The 18901-nt window shown below is 33.5% G+C and overlaps 1 protein-coding gene and 1 pseudogene across 10 annotated transcripts in view; one reads left to right on the top strand and one right to left on the bottom strand.

Annotated features, from left to right (window-relative positions):
* CCDC88A (coiled-coil domain containing 88A) overlaps positions 1 to 18901 on the top strand; it is a 103169-nt gene that overhangs the window by 36497 nt on the left and 47771 nt on the right. For all 10 annotated transcript variants that reach the window (XM_072937714.1, XM_031675670.2, XM_072937717.1 and 7 more), the window contains exons 8-12: positions 5581 to 5753; positions 13028 to 13109; positions 15041 to 15199; positions 16549 to 16695; positions 17286 to 17430. In XM_072937714.1, the coding sequence (XP_072793815.1) occupies positions 5581 to 5753; positions 13028 to 13109; positions 15041 to 15199; positions 16549 to 16695; positions 17286 to 17430 (706 nt within the window). The remainder of the gene's footprint in view (positions 1 to 5580; positions 5754 to 13027; positions 13110 to 15040; positions 15200 to 16548; positions 16696 to 17285; positions 17431 to 18901) is intronic.
* LOC102531105 (sushi repeat-containing protein SRPX pseudogene) lies at positions 291 to 5095 on the bottom strand (annotated as a pseudogene).

Below are 18901 nucleotides of genomic sequence, written 5' to 3' on the forward strand. Positions count from 1 at the left end.
AAAACAGAAGAAAGTTATACATTACAGTAAATAGCAATGTTTATGGTTGTGGTTTCTAATTTCTCTACAGAATTAACCAGCCATGATGGTGTAAAGAGAATTAGGAGTAAATACCACATTCATATTTTTTGGAATACTTCAAAGTACAAAAAGCATGGTGCTAATTTTTAAGTGCAGAGAAAGCTTATAATAAAATAGACTTAAAAGTTATAAGTAAAAATCTGTATATTAAAGGTATTTTTATGGCATAGCACTGTGTAGAAAGAAAAGTGGAGAGAGGAACCATCACATCAGGTGTTACAGGTTGGGCCCATTTCAACTTGCAGGACCCTATCTGCTTTTCTCAAGGGGAGAGTTTCAGTCAGGTTGAAGAAGGCCACAGGTGTCACAAGGAGACATAGTGCTCCTTGTCCGTGTTGTGTTTATACACTAGCACCATGCTGAAGGAATAAGATGGGATTCGCAGCAACAGCCTGGGCTGCAGAGCTAGTGCTGGAGGCATAATTTTTGTTCCTGTCCTGCCAGTGAGGGTCCAGAACATGCCTCCCAGTCCCCCATGATGATGTGTTGAAGATCCAGGCCATGCTGTGCTTGCTATAGCATTCCCAGCTGCAACCAGTAGAGGAAGTTTCTGGCTGTGGATGTGGACCCAATGAGGAGTTTCCTTTTCTCATAAAACTGATCTGGAAGTCGTAGAACTGCTGTTCTGATGCCCTCATTGACATTCATGGATGCACAGGTGGGCTCCTGGCCAGACCAAGCCAGACTGGATCGACAGATTCAGGGAGGGATACCCTGTAGCTTGTGGCCACTGATGCAAGAGGTGGCTCTGTAACTATTGCTGCTGGAACTGCTCATGGACCTGTTCTCTCGGACAGTGAGTTTTGTCACAGCATCTGACTCTTTCTTTAACTTGAAATGTACAAATTCCTTTGTTCTCAGCTCTGTCACAGACTGTGTACTGTATCTTGTGGTCTCCTTAAGGGAAATTCAAGTCTTAGGGGGAGGCCTTTTAGAATAACATCAGTTAGAATGTTGTTTCCTGTGTCTCTTCATTCAGGCATCTCCCAGGACACTGAGGACTGTCAGCTTATGGGGTTTAGAAATGTATTCTTACTCGGGCACTTGATTCTAGAAAGTTCCAATTAACACAGGCTGGTTGGCTGCTCCGGGCCTTCTTGTCTCTCCCATTTCAGTGTGTATCCAAACGAGCAATCATAACTCTCACTGGAGTTAAAGGAGGCAACTGAAGCACTTAAACCCTCCATTTGCTGGCATGGCAAGGGCAGGACATTGCTTTTCAGTCAGAAATGGGCAGCCACACACTGCCCACAGGGGATGCTCCCCCTTGTCAGAACAGAGAGCCCTTTCTTCTGTTTTGATTGATCTTTTGTCATAATTGTTTCATGTTGATCTGAAAAGTATAATTTGGTAACCCTGTTTTTAATTACTCTTCATTTATTTGTAATGCTGTGGAGCAAGAATCTCTTCAGTCCTCTCATTTTACTAAAAACCAAATATTTAGTGTCACTCTTTATGCCAAGCTTTGTGTTGTAAATTCAACATATACTGTCTTAGTAAGTCTGTGCAATAACTCTACTGTACAGATGAAGATTCTCAAGCTCAGAAAAGTTAGTAACTTGCCCAGTCTAACTCCAACACTTGTGTTCCTAATCATTATAATACCTTTGCCTAAATCAATGATTGTGCTGAGTACAACTCTGATTATTTTCCTTAAAGATGGCTTATGTAAGTGGAATCATTAAGTCATCAGAAGTTTTTTTAGCATTATATCTTTTTTTTAAACATTTTTTAATTGAGTTATTGTCATTTTACAATGTTGTGTCAAATTCCAGTGTAGAGCACAATTTTTCAGTTATACATGAACATACGTATTTTCATTGTCACATTTTTCCCCTGTGAGCTACCACAAGATCTTATATATATTTCCCTGTTCTATACAGTATAATTTTGTTTATCTATTCTACATATGCCTGTCAGTATCTACAGATTTTGAACTCCCAGTCTATCCCTTCCCACTCCCCTCCCACTTGGCAATCACAAGTTTGTATGCTGTGTCTATGAGTCTGTTTCTGTTTTGTGTTTATTTATTTATTTATGTATGTATGTATGTATGTATATATGTATGTAGATTCCACATATGAGCGATCTCATGTGGTATTTTTCTTTCTCTTTCTGGCTTACTTCTCTTAGAATGACATTCTCCAGGGACATCCATGTTGCTGCAAATGGTGTTATGTTGTCATTTTTATGGCTGAATAGTATTCCATTGTATAAATATACCACATCTTCTTTATCCAGTATTATTATATCTTTATGTGTTTATTCTTCAATGTATATTAATAAATACCTGCTTTTAGCAAGATCTGTTGCTAGAGTGCTTGAGAGCAAAAAACTGACAGACTTTCAGAAAAGAACCAAAGATTGTTATAATCTAATAGGGAAGTTATTTTAATAAACTAACCATAATAAAATTTTTAAAGTGACAAGTACCAAAAGAGAGACATATATCTAAATACTATAGGAATTTAAAGAAGGAAGATATTACTTACAATTGTTAGTGGAATGTCTAGGATTGGAAGGATCAGAGAAGGCTTAAGAAATTAAAGTTATGCTTAATACCATTTCCTGTCAGATTTTTTTGAAAATGTTTGGAATTCTTGAGCTGAAGTAACTACCACTATTAAAGTCAAAATGTCTACATAATCTTCAGTGTACCTCTGGATACTCTTTAATTCTTAATTCCAGGTTTCTTTCCTTCCTTTCTTTAAAGAATATTTTGCAGCCTTTAGTTCTTTTGTGCTCTATTTTGGGCATCTTGAAGCTCTTGATATTTTAATTTCTACATCAGATAAATCCAAATGTAAGATGTATCTTTAGTACTCTTCAGTTTTCCATTTTGTGAATCATTCAGTTAAATATTTTGAGTAGCTCTTTTTGTGTTCATTACTATGGTGGATAAGTTCAGGGATACAAAAGAGGCATGAAAAGATTGTGTCTGTTTTTTTTAAGAAAACACATTGTAAATGAAAAACATAAGGTAGCATATAATTAAGTTCTAGTTTGTGCATGAAACAAATATTTAGTAAATTATGTCTGCAGGTACTATTTTTAAAGTCAGAAGATGTTGAAAAGCAAGTTTAAAGATAATTGAGACAGTAAGAAAATACACAAGTAAAAGTTGACTCCATGAAGTTTGGACTTGGACTACTATGGAGATTAGTAACACTATTCACAGAGACAGGGAAGTTGGGCTGGACATACTGGGAAGGTGGATAAGACGAAGTAATACCAGTGAGCAAAGTACCCTTCAAAAAGTAGCATTGGAAGAGAAATAGAAGGGTAGTAAGAGGAAAATGTGATTTCCCCCCCCACTACATACAAGAAACTTGTATGTCTCTGAAGAACAAGGAGAAAAAGCCAATAGGAAGAGAGAAACTGAAAATGTTGTAGAAGTAAGGAATGTGTGTTGGAAACAAGAAATGCATAAAAATGGAAGAGTTTATTGCAGGTGATTTTGTTTCTTTGACAAGTTGTAGGAGAAGCCATTTGTTGGAAGTGATAGCAGTTTGAATTTGAGGGCTTATCTAGAAAGAAGGGAATATATTTACAACAGCCATTGTGGGAAAATTTTGCCAGGAAATCATCAAGATTTTCAATAAAAGGACTGATGGGCATTGCAAAGAGCATAACTGAAAATGGATGGCAAGATCCGTAGTAGGGCTGTGTTTTGTTTTGTTTTGTTTTTTAGAGTTCTTTATCACCTTGGAGCAGGAATTAAAAAAAAACTGATGGTAGGTAAGGAAAATGACATAATGTTTGAGTCAAACTTGATTTTGAATTCTTATTATACCTACCATTAAATGTGTGACTTTGGTTAAGCTATTTAATCTATATGCAACTGAAGTTTCCTTATGTCTAAAATAGATGTAATGCCTCTATTGCCAGTTAAGTATTGGATGAGGTCTTGGAAAATCTTCTAGCCAGGAGTTCTATAAACATTAGTTCCCTTTTCTTTTTTTTTTTTTTTCCTAAAGAGTGAGCCATAGTCAAAGAATGGCATGGTAGTGTTAAATTAGAAAGTAAGGATGACATTTAATGGCCTAATTGTAGTTCCAGACTGAATAGGAATTCTAGAATAGCCAAGAAAAAAAGGGGAGTTGAGTGATTAAAGGTTCAGGAATAGGAATGGTGACATGAACATAATGCTGCAGTAAAGGAGGCATGCCACAAGAGAGGAATGGTTCCTTCACTGAAGAAACCTGTCTGTATTGAGTAGGGAGTGGATGTGGGGTTATAGAGAGAAAAGGAACTGGGAAGTCATGTTCTGTGGCTTATCAGGAGGCATAGTGGAATCTGTGAAAGCAGTAGTTGAACAGACCTTGATTCAGGTACTGAAATGTATTCTAAGGATAAAGAAATGAATTCTGATGTGTGGTTTAAAAAAAAAGAAGAGGAGAATTAATGATTCATTGAGGGGGTTATAAGACTTAGTGATGAGAAACAAAGTGAGCATGATGATTTCATGGTCCCAAGGTGGTAAGTAACCCCACCCATTCTTTCTGGAGTAGAAGCACAGACAGAATTGCTACCAAGGAGAATTTCTGATTGCCTGGAAAGTTTGAAAGAAAAGCTGAGAGACTGGTTCAGAATAAAGAGAGTTTTCCAATAAAAGGAATATTAGGGGAATAGAGGAATATTATTAAGTGAGTTACACGTAGGTTTAATAGCCCTTAAAGTTCAGATTTAGGATAAGTAGAAGATTTGTATCCCAAGGAGTGTCTCTAGAGTAACCAATAAAGGAAGCATTGAGATGGGAAGCAGGTTAGAACTAGATTTGTAAGAAAGAGCATAGGATGTGGAGTCAAGAGACTGGTCTGTAACCTTGGTGTTGCTACAAGCTAGTTGTGAGATCATAGACAAATCAGTCTCTGTGCCTCAGTTACCTTACCTATAGAATTAAGAGACTGAACTAAACCTCTGATGTCCTTTTAGGTCCCTCTGAGGTTTCTATTTACAATTCTAGAGAATTGTTCAGTTCTGCGTCAATAGCAAGACTGTATTTCTCCACCATCGAGTACAGTAACCAGTGGCTACGTGTGACTGGTGTGCTCTTGAAATGTGGCTTATGTGACTAAGGAACTGTATTTTTAACTTTAAAAATTTTTAATTAGCCACTTATGCTACTGGCTACTATGTTGAACAGCACAATTATAAACATATCACTCTTGAGTTAATTTCTCTACTCGGTCAACAAGTCTTTGATGCTTTTCCAACAGTTGCTATCTCTTCTACTTATTTTACCACAATTTGCTGCTTTTGTTAAAAAACTAAGAAGAAGTAAAGGTATTAAGTCTTTTTCTCATATTGTCTACTGAATAGCTTATCCATGTACTGGAACTTTAAGAAATAACAGCTAAATATTACAGAGATATTTTAATCAGTGAATTATTTTTGATATTGTAGTACAATATTGAGACTTAGTGACTAGTGTTGATGTGTTTAGTTCTCTGATATGTAAAATACTAAAAGTGATTCTGTGTTTCTTTATTTCCTTAGACTATCATAGAACTCTCTGAAGAACGGGATGGTCTTCATTTCCTACCCCATGCCTCTTCATCTGCGCAGTCACCTTGTGGTTCTCCAGGCATGAAGCGAACAGAAAGTCGACAGCATCTGTCAGTGGAACTGGCAGATGCTAAGGCGAAGATAAGAAGGCTGAGGCAGGAATTGTAAGTTGCTGATTTTCAAGGCTTACTGAATTTATGTGGTTGCAGAGGTGACCTAAACAATGTTCTTAGGTTTGTAGACTGTAGATCAGTGGTTCCCAATTGCTCAGCTGTATCAAAGTTTTCACTAGTATTTGTCAAAATGAAAAAAATAAGGAGACTAGCATAAGGTTTTCCTAATGCTAAGTCTTATCAATTTAAAGGGTGCCCTTTTTCTGTATTTATGTGCTTCCTATTTTTCTGATGTTAAAATGGCCTTTTATTCCTTGGCAAATAAAAATCTCATTAATTTTTTAATTTTTGCATTCCTTGAAATCTAAAATACTGGCAACTGCTGATACAGATCAATACATTAAGCTCTTTTAAAATTAATGTTAGAAAAAACCTGAATTGTTGACATAGATTATTACAAAAAAATAATTTTGTGTATCTTCTGCGTTGAGTAATTGAAATGCCTGAGTCATGTGCTTAGAAATGGTAAATATTCAGATTGGTTAGTGCTGATGAAATTATATTTATTTAAGTTTGAAAGATCATTACTAGAAAGTCAGTATAAATCTCACATAGGCATTTCTTGGTAAATCACACATAAAGAAATGGCCAGTCTCTGCTGGAGATTTTTTTATTTTGCACTTTTAAAAGAACAAAGAAGTTGTGTCTTAGGCTTTTTTCTTTTCCTTTTTTTTTTTTTTTTTTTTTGGTTTGTTTTCCTGGGAATTCGGGTTTTAGAATGTAGATTTTAAACTTAAAGCCACAATACAGCAATTAAGTTTATTTACTGATTATTTAAAGCAGTTACTTTAAGGAAGGGGTTGAATGTGCAAGGTAGAAAAAATATACAGTCTATAGGGAAATCTGAAAACAAAAAAACAGCTTTCATTGTGGATGTCTGCATTATTATGTATCTATTGGTGTGAACACGCCCAGGATATTCTATAAACAGCTGCACCACGAAAATTAGGGGAGAGATTGCTGTTATTAGTTTGACTGGCAGTTAATGGATAGCCTAAACAGTGAACACTAGTTCGTTCCATGTAATTTAGCATAATCTTCCCCAGTCTTTAGATAAAGCATGTAATTAGAACTGTAGTGATGGCTGTGAATTCATTTAACATTTTGCACTATATTAGAATTTGGTTTTTAAGTAAAATTACGTGGCCATAGAGTGTTATTAAAATTCTAAACAATTTAGAGAGATTGGTAAAATTTGATCTCATGTGCTGATTGGAAAATGTAAATGAATAAAGTAAGTATGCCAGATATAGCAAGTATTCCCAGTAACTAGCATTTCATCAGATACTCTGTAATATCTTTGCTGTCCTTTGAAAATATGTTCCTTCATGCATTTTTTTCTATTAACATTTGTTCTAAGTGTTTTTGTTGGGACAAATATTTACTACAGTGATTAAGTATGGACTCACGGTGGATAAAAATAGTTCAGGTTGCCTTATACCTAATGGAAATAGATAATTTTCGTAAGAACATGCAAATTACCTAATAGCATACTTACTTGTGGGTAGTGCATTATAATATAATTGCTTTTGATTTTTTTTTCTGTCTTTTTTTTAACATTTTTTTATTGATTTATAATCATTTTACAATGTTGTGTCAAATTCCAGTGTTCAGCTAATTGCTTTTGATTTATTAACTTACAGAGTAAAAGTATAATTTACAATTTGCATGGAAGATGTAATTCCTTATAAATTTTACTTTTATGCAGTAATTAACACTATTGAAGACTTCCTTTAATAATTCTTTCTCCATGGATGCCATGTTTTCAAAGAATTTTTCCTCTCATACAAATTATTCTTTTAGAAAAACAGCTTTATTGAGATACAATTCATATATTGGAAAATTCATTCTTTTAAAGTATATAATTCAGTGATTCTTAGTATATTCCTAGAGTTTTGCAACTATCACATGCTCTCTAATTCGAAGACATTTTCACCACCTCAGAAGGAAACTCCATGTCCATTAACAGTCAGTCTTATGCTCCTTTGCCCTTTGCTTCCTGAAACCACTAATACACTTTCTGTTTCCATGGATTTGACTATTTTGAACATTTCATATAAAGGAATCATACATTATGTAGCCTTTTGTGACTGGCTTCTTTCACTTAGTATATTGTTGTCAAGGTTCATCCACATTGTAGCATATGTCATTACTTTATTTTTATGGTTCAGTAATGTTCTTTTATGGATATACCACATTTTGGTTATCCATTTATGAGTTGATGGACATTTGGATTGTGTCTACTTCTTGGCTATTATGAATAATGCTCTTACGAACATTTATGTGTACATTTTTGTGAGGATGTATGTTTTCATTTCTTTTGAGTATATACAGAGGAGTGGAAATGCTGGGTCATGTGGTAGTTTTATGTTTATCCTTTTGAAGAACTGTCAAATTATTTGACTGCACCATTTTACATTCCCACCAGCAATGTATGAGGGCTCCAGTTTCTCTGTATCCTCACCAATATCTGTTATTATATACCTTTTTGATTATAGCCAACATAGCAGGTGTGAAGTGTTATTTCATTGTGATTTTGACTTGCATTTCCCTAATGACTATTAATGTTGAGCATCTTTGCACTGCTATTGGCCATTTGTATATCTTATTTGGAGAAATGTTTATTCAGATCCTTTGCCCATTTTTAAATTGAGTTGTGAGATAAACTTTTAAATAAATGAGTGAAAGAACATGAAACTAGAGGTATATTAGAAGTCTATATAGCCTCAAATGAGTTTAGGTCATTTTTAACTTGGGAGAGAAAAGGGAGTGGTGTCAGTAACATTTTACCTGATGTTAGGCATTAACTAGGTTGAAAGGCTCAAATGGGTATTATAAGCAGAAGAAACTGCAACAATAAGATATAAAGAGGGACATGGCACGAAATGAAGTTGAAAATGATGGAGTTGATAAGTAGAATGTAATGTATGCAGTACTCAGGTTTGGACAGTAAACAGTGGGGACCAATTAAGATTTTTTGCATAAGAGAGTATAGCACAATCAGATTTATATTTTAATAAAGAGATACTAGCCTTGTAGCTGACTCACAGTGAATATTCAAATTGGAAAAATAAATTCTGGTGATAGTATGAAGGTAGATTAAAGGACAGTCCAGTCAAGAAATGATGTGGGCCTGATCTAAGGTTTTAACAATGAGGTTGGAGAGGAGTTAAGGGAGAAGGCAGGGTCTTGGATATAATTCCTACTTTCCTATAAACAGTGTCCGTTTTTTTTAAATTTTCTCTTTGTTTGGTTTCTTTTGGAGGGGGAGGTAATTATGTTCACTTATTTATTTTTTAGAGGAGGTACCAGGGATTGAACCCAGAACTTTGTGCATGCTAAGGATGCGCTCTACCACTTGAGCTATACCCTCCTCCCAAAAACTGAATTATAGGCATTCTTTTTTTTTTAAATTACTTTGTGTATTTATTTATTTTATTCTCTTTTTCTGGCAGGGAGGTAATTAGGTTTATTTATTTTATTGGATGTACTGGTGATTGAACCCAGGACCTTGTGCATCCTAGGCACACATTCTAGCACTGAGCTATACCCTCCACCTAGCAGTGTCCATTTGGATGGTGATGCCATTCATTGAGACAGGGAACATGAGAGAGGAATAATGTTAAGGTAAAAGACAAGTTTAGTTTTTGACATATTTTAGTTTGAGGTGCCATTATCTCTATGGAGATAATCAGTTAGATGATTGGCTGTCTGGTCCACAATGCAGAATAGAGATTTAGGATCATTAGCATACTCACTCAGAATAATATGCAGATGTAAATAGTAGTGGAAACCTTTGGAGTGGGTGAGACTGCCTAGGAAAAACATGAAGAATGAGAAAGATGTAATTTGAACACAAACATTAAAGAATGTGTTTTAGTGGTTAAGGGAAGACTTCACCATTTATTACCCATGTTACTCAGTTTCTTCATACAAAAAATGAGACTTCTAGTAATATGTACTCTAGAGAGATACGGCATATGATCCAGTGCATGAACTTTAGAGGCATTCTGCCTGTGAATCCTGGCTTAACACGTCCTAACTGACTGTGGCCAAGTTACTTAAGCTCTCTAAGGCTGCTTAGCTTCTAGCCTAAGTAAGAATAATAATTGTGTCAACTGTAGGATTGTTATATGAGGTAAATATGTAAGTAAATAGTGTGTAGTACATAAGTGCTCAATAAATGTAAGCTGTCACTGGCTACTGCTTCTTTAGATAGCTCTCGAGGATGTTTGGCAAAGTGTGAAGTGCTTAGCAAAAGTGCCTGGCACAGGTAATGAGAACTTGATCATTGTTAGCTGAAAGACAGAGACAAAACATGAAGTCAGCAGAAGAGTCAGAGAAGTACTATATAGAGAAGTAGAAAAACCTAAGTGTGTGCAGTCATATAAGCCGAAGAAGAGAGAATGTTAAGAAGAATGGCATGAACTGTGTTAAATTCCTCAAAGATCTGAAAATAACCCAGCAGTATGAAGGTAATTGACTCTGAAAAACAGTGTCAGTGGAGACGTATGAATGGAAGCCTCATTGCTATAGATAGAATGGTCAAATGGGTGCAAAAAGGAATTATTTTATTAGTAGGTCTTGAACTCCTGGATAACTCTTTTAGAAATTCCAGTGTTTAAATTCATGCTTCGCATACTTCAAAGTGAATTTCAGATGGACTAAAGAGCTAAATGTAAAAAACAAAATAATGATGAAAGAACCCAAAAGAAATATAGATGAGTCTTCCCTAGTTGGGGAGGAGCTTTGCACAGAAATGGTTGCTCTCCTTATATAAAAAATGTTAAATATGTAGACATCCAGAAAAAAAATAAAATTAGAAGTATTAGAATATTTCTCATAAAGTTGAACATAGAATTTATATGACCTAACAATTCCACTCATAGGTATATCCTACCAAAATTGAACACAAGAACTCAAACAGATACTGGTATGCCAGTGTTCATTGCAGCATTATTCCTGGTAGCCAAAAGATGGAAACAACTCAAATGTTCATGAACAGATGGATAACTAAACAAAATGTGCTGTAGGCAAACAATGGAATATTATTCAGCCATAAAAAGATGAAATTCTCATACCTGCTTCAATGTGGATGAGCCATGGAAACAATTTGCCAAGTGACATAAGCCAGATATGAAGGACAAATATTATATGATTCTACTTAAATGAAATGTCTTTAATAGGCAAATTCAGAGATTGAAAGTAGATTGGAGAGTTCTTGCTTAATGAGTGCAGAATTTCTGTTTGAGGTGATGAAAAAGTTTTGGGAGTAGGTAGTAGTGATAGTTTAACAACACTGTAAATGCAATTAATGTCACTGAACTGTACACTTAAAGTGGTTAAAATTGCAATTTTATGTTGTATATATTACCACAATAAAAAATAGGGGTTTTTTGCTATTTTTAGAATTTATTTTATTATTGGATGTTTAGCATCCAAATTCCAGAAACTGACTTTTTTGTTAAAGTTTAAAAAAATTTTTTTGGAACTACAGTCAGTTACAGTCTATAAAGAAATAATTGTACAAATATCTTAAAATCACAAAAAGAAATAGCTTTTCTTTTTTCTTTTAAAATTTTTTATTGAAGTATAATTGCTATACAGTATTATAAGTTATAGGTGTACAGTATAGTGATTCACAATTTTTAAAGGTTATATTCCATTTATAGTTATTATGAAATATTGGCTTTATTCCCCATGTTTTATAATATATCCTTCTGGCTTATTTTATACTTAATAGTGTGTACCTCTTACTCTCCTCCTTCTATATTGCCCCTCCCCCATTCCCTCTTCCTGCTGGTAACCACTAGTTTGTGAGTCTGCTTTTTTCTTTTTTGTTACATTCACTAGTTTGTTGTATTTTTTTTTAATTGAAGTATAGTCAGTTTACAATGTGGTGTCAATTTTTGGTGTACAGCATAATGCTTCAGTCATACATATACATACATATATTCGTTTTCATATTCTTTATCATTATAGGTTACTGTAGGATATTGAATATAGTTCCCTGTGCTTGTTTATACTATATATATGTGTGTGTATGTGTGTGTGTATATATATATGTGTGTGTGTATGTATATATACATATATATGTGTGTGTGTACGTGTGTGTGTGTATATATATATATACACACACACATACATACACACCGTATCTTTATCTATTATCTGTTGATGGGCGCTTAGGTTGCTTCCATATCTTGGCCATTGTAAATTATGGTGTTGTGAACTTTGGGGTGTGTGTATCTTTTTGAATTAGTATTTTTGTATTTTTCAGATGTATACTCGGAAATGGAATTGTTAGGTCATATAGTAGTTCTATTTTTAGTTTTTTGAGGAACCTCCATACTGTTTGCCATGGTGACTGCACCAATTTACATTCCCTCCAACAGCATACATCTCTTTAATCCACATCCTTGCCAACATTTGTTACTTGTGTTCTTTTTGATGATAGTCATTCTGATAGGGGTGAGGTAATATCTCATTGTGGTTTTGATTTGCATTTCCTTGATGATTAGTGATGTTGAACATCTTTTAGCTTCACATCTAGTGATGATGTAAACGGGTATGAGATGTTACAAACAGATTGCTTTAAACAATGAACATTTACCTTTTATTATTAAAGAATGGAAGATGGAAAAGTAGATAGTGAGTGGAGACTTGCTTTGAGGAGTTTGGCTCTGAAAAGGAGATAGAAAGTGGGAGTTAGTAGTAAAATAGTATAAAAAGAAAAAAGTGTGTATAGGAGAAATACAAAGATGTCTAGACTACAGGGACAAAACCAATAGAGAGATAAAGATTTTAGATATCTGTGTGGCAATTTATCATTTCCTTTAGGTCCTTGTAAATGTTGAAAATAGTTTGGAGACCCTTATAAGTCTCAGACCCAGACAGTATTATTGCCTTGCATAAAAACTCTTCCAGCTATAGTCTTTGACTATGCAGAAAGGTAGAAAGGGAGAGAGAGAGGAGAGTGGAAATTGGGGGATGGCAGGAAAGATGAAGAGGAACTGCCTTATGACTAGGAGGATGTTAGTCATTGAAGGTTATTAGCCTTTAGAGAACTTTAGAGTCTGTTGACATTCAGCCATATAAATTCCTAATACCAGTTTCTTTGTCTATTTTCCTCAGTTGGGGTTATGGCTAACACTGTGTTAAACTAGATATTTAGTCATGATAATACATTTGTATTAATGCAGATGATGATCATAGTTTTTGAAAGCACTAAGTTTATTATTTAATAAATATTTTTTGCTTATAAGGGAGGAAAAGACTGAACAGTTGTTGGACTGTAAACAAGAACTTGAGCAAATGGAAATAGAATTAAAAAGGCTGCAACAAGAGGTTTGTACCTGGAACTTTCATTATAAAGGATCACTAAGTAATTTGAAATTGATTTTTTCTCTTTATAATTTATAACATTTACTTTCCTGCTTTATAAGTTTACTGAGTCTTAATGAGATCCAATGACTTTTTCAGTATTCCTGTCTTCAAAAATGCCAGAGCCAAAACTAGACAATTAGGATCTTTATAGAGTTTTCCTATTTCTCTGTGAGTGCTACTCAGACTTTGCTAAGATCCCAAGGAGCCTCTTAGGACGGGGGCAGTTCCAAGTTTCTCTTTTTTATGTATTGGTTTTTGTGGGTTTGGAAGCTGGAATACCTCTGTTGCTGAACTGTGCTGCTTATGTGTATCTTTCTAGGTCTTTACTCTCTGATGGTGCTTTATGCTAATTTATATATTTATGTTAATTTATATTAATTTTTCACTCATTAAATATGATAAACACATTTTACTTTTTAAAACATTTTTATTTTACTACAGCTTAGTGTTTTTTCATCTTGAACCAAGATTGTTTAAGAATTCACTTCTTTTTATTTTACTCTCTAATATTTCATTTTCAATTGGAGGTATTACAAGAGGTCTTCTTAACCCATAAATGGTAAGGACTGGGGCAAGGCTGGACAATTATTCTTTCTCCTTACTTCCTCTAACCTGCCGTTTTAAATTCAGGTAACACTTCACTTGTGGGATCATAAACTGGGACCTTTCTAGATACGTGAGACTGGGAATCATAATCTTTAGTTCTAGATATGCTATGACTGCTATCTCACTTCTTGATAGCAGAGTTTTTTGTATGTGTGTTTTATCTAAAATAGTGATTCTTGGTCTTTTTGGTCACAAGACCATTTTCTGCTCTTAAAAATTAATGAGAATTGTTGAATGTGGATTCTCTTTACTGGAATTTACTATATTTGAAATAAAGACTAAGAATTTTAAAAATACTAATTCATTTAAAATACTTAACCCATTACATATTAACATAAAAGTTATATAGGAACTAAATAACCATTATTTTCCGAAGCAAAAAAAATCAGAAGGGTTGTCTTTTACTTTTTTGCAAATCTCTTTATTTAATGCCTAGCTTAATTGAAGACTACCAGATTTTCATATATGCTTCTGCATTCAGTCTATTAAGATATCACATGCCATGTATGTAGCCTCTGGAAAACTCCACTACTCCCTCAGGAGAGAATGAGAGTGAAAAAAGCAAGTAGTATCCTACTATTATTATGAAAATAGTTTTGACCTCATGAATTCCCTGGAAGGGTTTCAGGGACCCACAGATGTCCCTGGATCATACTTTGATAACTGCTGTTCTAAAGGATTACAAGTGGGCTTTTTAAAGACTGAATTTTAGTATTTATCTCAAATGGCATTAAGATATGCACTAATCATATGCAACTAATCATTCACTTGGAAGTATTTAAAAACCTCAGCTAGATTTTAGTAACATATCTGGATAGAAACATTATTTCTCTAAAGTAACTAATGATCAACTTTTGTAATAGTTTGCTTTTTCTGTGTTTTTACTATCTTGTAGCTGTATTATTATCCTGTATTACAGTTAAGTTTTCACCTTAAAATAATTGCAAATGGTTATGTTAAGGAGGGATTACTTATTTTAAAATATCCTGAATGTTTTTATATTCCTTAAAGAGAACATTATATAAAAATTTGTGTATAAGTTTGTGTATTTGTATAGAAACATGTATTTTGAAAATACTTCTTATTCTTGGTTTAAAAAAGCTTTATATCCCCAATTTTAAAAAACAACTTAATTAAGGTGTGATTTATATACCATGAAATTCACACTTTTAAAGTACACAAGTCATTGATTTTTTTTAGTAAATTCATCATATTGTACAACCCAAGGATTATCCATTTGAATTTAGAAAATAATATTTAAAATTTCAATATGTATTTATATTTAGAACATGAATTTGCTTTCTGATGCTCGTTCTGCAAGAATGTACCGAGATGAATTAGATGCACTTCGGGAAAAGGCAATCAGAGTTGATAAGCTTGAAAGTGAAGTCAGCAGATATAAAGAGAGGCTACATGATATTGAATTTTATAAGGCAAGAGTTGAGGTATGTTGCATAATTTAAACTATTCATAGTTTTTTCTTTAATAGTGTTACGAGTTTTCAAAATGCATTAAAAATTCACTTAATAAATATAAAGAACTCTTGAAATGTTGAGCAAACTGTAAATACCATCAAGTGTTTATTTTATGCTAGATCAGCATATTGTTTAGACCTGTTAATAGGAATTTTTGGACATTATTAATTTTGTTGAATTCTTTGGAATTCTTCTTTCATTCCTTTATTTAGCGTTGTAGATAGGGAAGACTTTTGAAGTCCTTCCCCCATTGTCCAAATAAACTATATCTCTAATAATGTCAAATTTGTTCTTAGAAATAACTGCAAAACATATTTCTGATTGCTGCTCAAGTCTGAATACTAAATTAGGATCAATGAAGGCAAAATCTCTTTCTTTCTTTGTATACATATGAACAAATTAGAAAAAAACAATTTTTCATACTCAATGGTTGCAGTTCAGTGTTATATGAAGTTGAGTTTGACAGCAAAAATTAGAAAATCCTTGCTGCCTGTATTTTTTTTTTCTTTCTCAGTTAATTTCTTCATTGTCTTTAGACAGAAAAGATTTTGGTCAGTTTCAATATGGGGATAAGAAGGAAGGAGTATGCAAAATCAAGAAGTGAAATATTACAAGAGAAAGTTAGAACTTAGCCTGAATGTTTCCAGAAAATAGGCCCAATAGAGTACAAATGTATATTAATTTTTTGTTAATTATTTAAATGAGCATATGCATGACACTATTAAGGGATTCTCATGGATGCCACTGTTTTAATATACTTTCTCTTGACTTTATAAACTGCAGCCATATAACTTAGAAATGTAGATTTGTGAACATATTTTCAAAACATATGTTAAAAATTTTAAAATATATAAAATATTTGCTGTTAAAGCATTGGTTTATGATTTATGTGAGTCTTAGTTCAAGTCTTGGTATTTTACTCAAAAACCCCAAACCCTTCACTTTCAAGTAGAAAGAAACCTTTGAATCTATTTCAGTAAATAAATTAAGCCCTGATTCTATGGAGATTAGTGTCTTAAATATCTGGAAGACTACTTAGTTCCTTGGATCTCTGTGACTAAGGAATTTAAGTGTACCCTGACAACTTCATGTGAAATTATGGCAGTAAGTGCTGAGCATTTTGTATGCATAATAACTTAAATTTGGGGGACTGAAATGAAACCAACTGTATTTCTATTACTCAGTAGTTTTACTCTTGCATAGAACTGCTGATAAAGACAGCTTATTGTTTTATTTCACAATAAAGAATTTTTATGCTTCAGAGCTTTAAAAAACTTAACATATTCGTGATAATTAAAGCCTACTTGAAATGTTTATAGGAATTAAAAGAAGATAATCAAGTTTTACTAGAAACAAAAACCATGTTGGAAGACCAATTAGAAGGAACTCGAGCTCGTTCTGATAAATTACATGAATTAGAAAAAGAGAATTTACAGCTGAAGGCTAAACTGCATGATATGGAAATGGTAAGTATTGGAAGTTAGATCATATATATAGCCTCTAAGAAAAAATGCACGGCATTATCTGATTTCCCTTTAGTGACAAGAATGGCTAGTATCCTTAAGGCTTTAACAGAGAAGAGATAGCTAAATAAATTAGATTCCTCCCATTTTATATAAATTCAGGAGAAGTAAAAATTTCTGCTTTTGTTACAGAGCAGTATTTATTAACTTTGACTTCAACTTTTCAGAAAACCTAATAAACTATTGTGTAAACATTTCTTTTAAAATACAGAAATACAGCTATTTGCTAAAATTTAGCATTAGGTCAGATCATTTGTTACATCACTAAAACAATATAATAACTATGAGGAGCAGTTTTCAGTGTCCCCAAAGATCATTTTAAAAGGATGTCTGACACCTAATCAGTTTAGTGACCAATAGTAATAATTATAACTGATTATTAACTTTAAACTGTGAAAATTTTAAGGAACTCACAATTTATCATCTTATTATTCAGTTTCTGCTAAATGAAAGTTACAAGTAATAAAATATTACTTGAAATTGTACTGTTTCTTGGCTTTCTTTTCCCCCCCTCATCCCTGGCAATAAAAAAGGAACGTGATATGGATAGAAAAAAGATTGAAGAATTAATGGAAGAAAATATGACTTTGGAAATGGCACAGAAACAAAGTATGGACGAATCATTACATCTTGGCTGGGAGCTGGAACAAATATCCAGAACTAGTGAACTTTCTGAAGGTATTTTTAATAGTTTTATTTAAATGGATGAATGAATAAATGAAGTTGTATTTATGCTTACATTTCTGGATATTTTATTGCTATTCTTTATTTTCCCTGGCTGGAGATGTCTCAGAAGGCCAAATATCTCCCTAGATAGGATTTCACAGAGTAATATGTTAATTTCCACATTCCTGGGTCTGGTCCTTACCTTTGCATGTCTTACAAATCAACTTTATGAATGTAGTAACAGATTTAATCAGCTGTTTAGGCACTATTTTATGTTAATATCACAAGAAACTGGGACACCAGCTTATTAGTTTATTTTGAAAAATAGAGTCGTCTACTAAACAGAACAAAAAAGTTGTATGATCTGGTCAGCTTGTTATGTTCTTTCTGTATAGGCAAACCTAAATAGAAAGTCCATGTATTAGGAATATTCTTCAGTGAGTATGTAGCCCGAATAAAGTGAGTTAAGGATCTTCACGGCTACTTTTATCAATACATGTAATCTCCATTAAGATTATACTTACCAACAACTCCAGCCCAGTTGTACCCTGGAGGTAATGAAAGACCCCAGATCAGTTTTTTACTTTTGGCTCTTTTTCCCTTGTCTCCACATTAGCTTGTCCGCTGTATTACAGCTGGGCACATACATACAATGTGGTTTTTTGGGTTGAAGTTTGAGTTTGCTAGTACTGATATACTTTATTGAAATTATACCCAGGTCACATTTATTTGAATTAGAATGGTTCTCTAATTCCTCAGTTACCCAGTACTAAGATTATTCTACCTATTTTTCTTCCTTCAGCAGATATAAGCACCTACCATGTGTAAAATATTATACCAGGCCCTGAGGATATGGTGGTCAAGTAAACATAAGGTCTGAAAGAGCTTATAGTCTGGTGTTTATAGAATAATTACTTCTTCAGATGACTCATCGTATTTATTACTGTTAGTCTTTTCCTAATTTTACACTTGAGAACCTAATTCCAAATTCTGGGATCCGATGTAAATTGACTACATAACAAATAAAGATATTCAGTCACTGAACTTACTGAGATGTGTTAAAATATTTGTGGGACCTTTTTAATTGTATTCCATGTGAGTTGTGTTACAAAGGAAACAATTCAAACTTAAATGTTTTCTACTACTAAAGTAGTTAAAATTACAGTATTAAAAGAGTTTTCTCATCTGTTAAGTGGAGACAAGGATATTAAGTACTACCTTGTAGGGTGGTTGTGTGGATTGGATTTGTTAATACTTACGAAGCTCCTTAGAAGAGTGCCTGGTAAATGGTAAACATTTGAGTGGTTTTTACTGTTCTTACCATCATCATCATCATCATCATCATGTCACAGTTGTTTTGCAGTAGATCTCAGCTGGGATCATAGACCAGAATATTCATTTCAGTCTGGTGTATTTTGAGGGTTGTTTTTTTTTTAACTATACAAGGGATTTTCTTTCTAGAAAATTAAAAAAATGTAGAAAA

Source organism: Vicugna pacos, chromosome 15 (genome assembly GCF_048564905.1).
Source record: "Vicugna pacos chromosome 15, VicPac4, whole genome shotgun sequence".
In the NCBI taxonomy this organism is placed as follows: Eukaryota; Metazoa; Chordata; class Mammalia; order Artiodactyla; family Camelidae; genus Vicugna; species Vicugna pacos.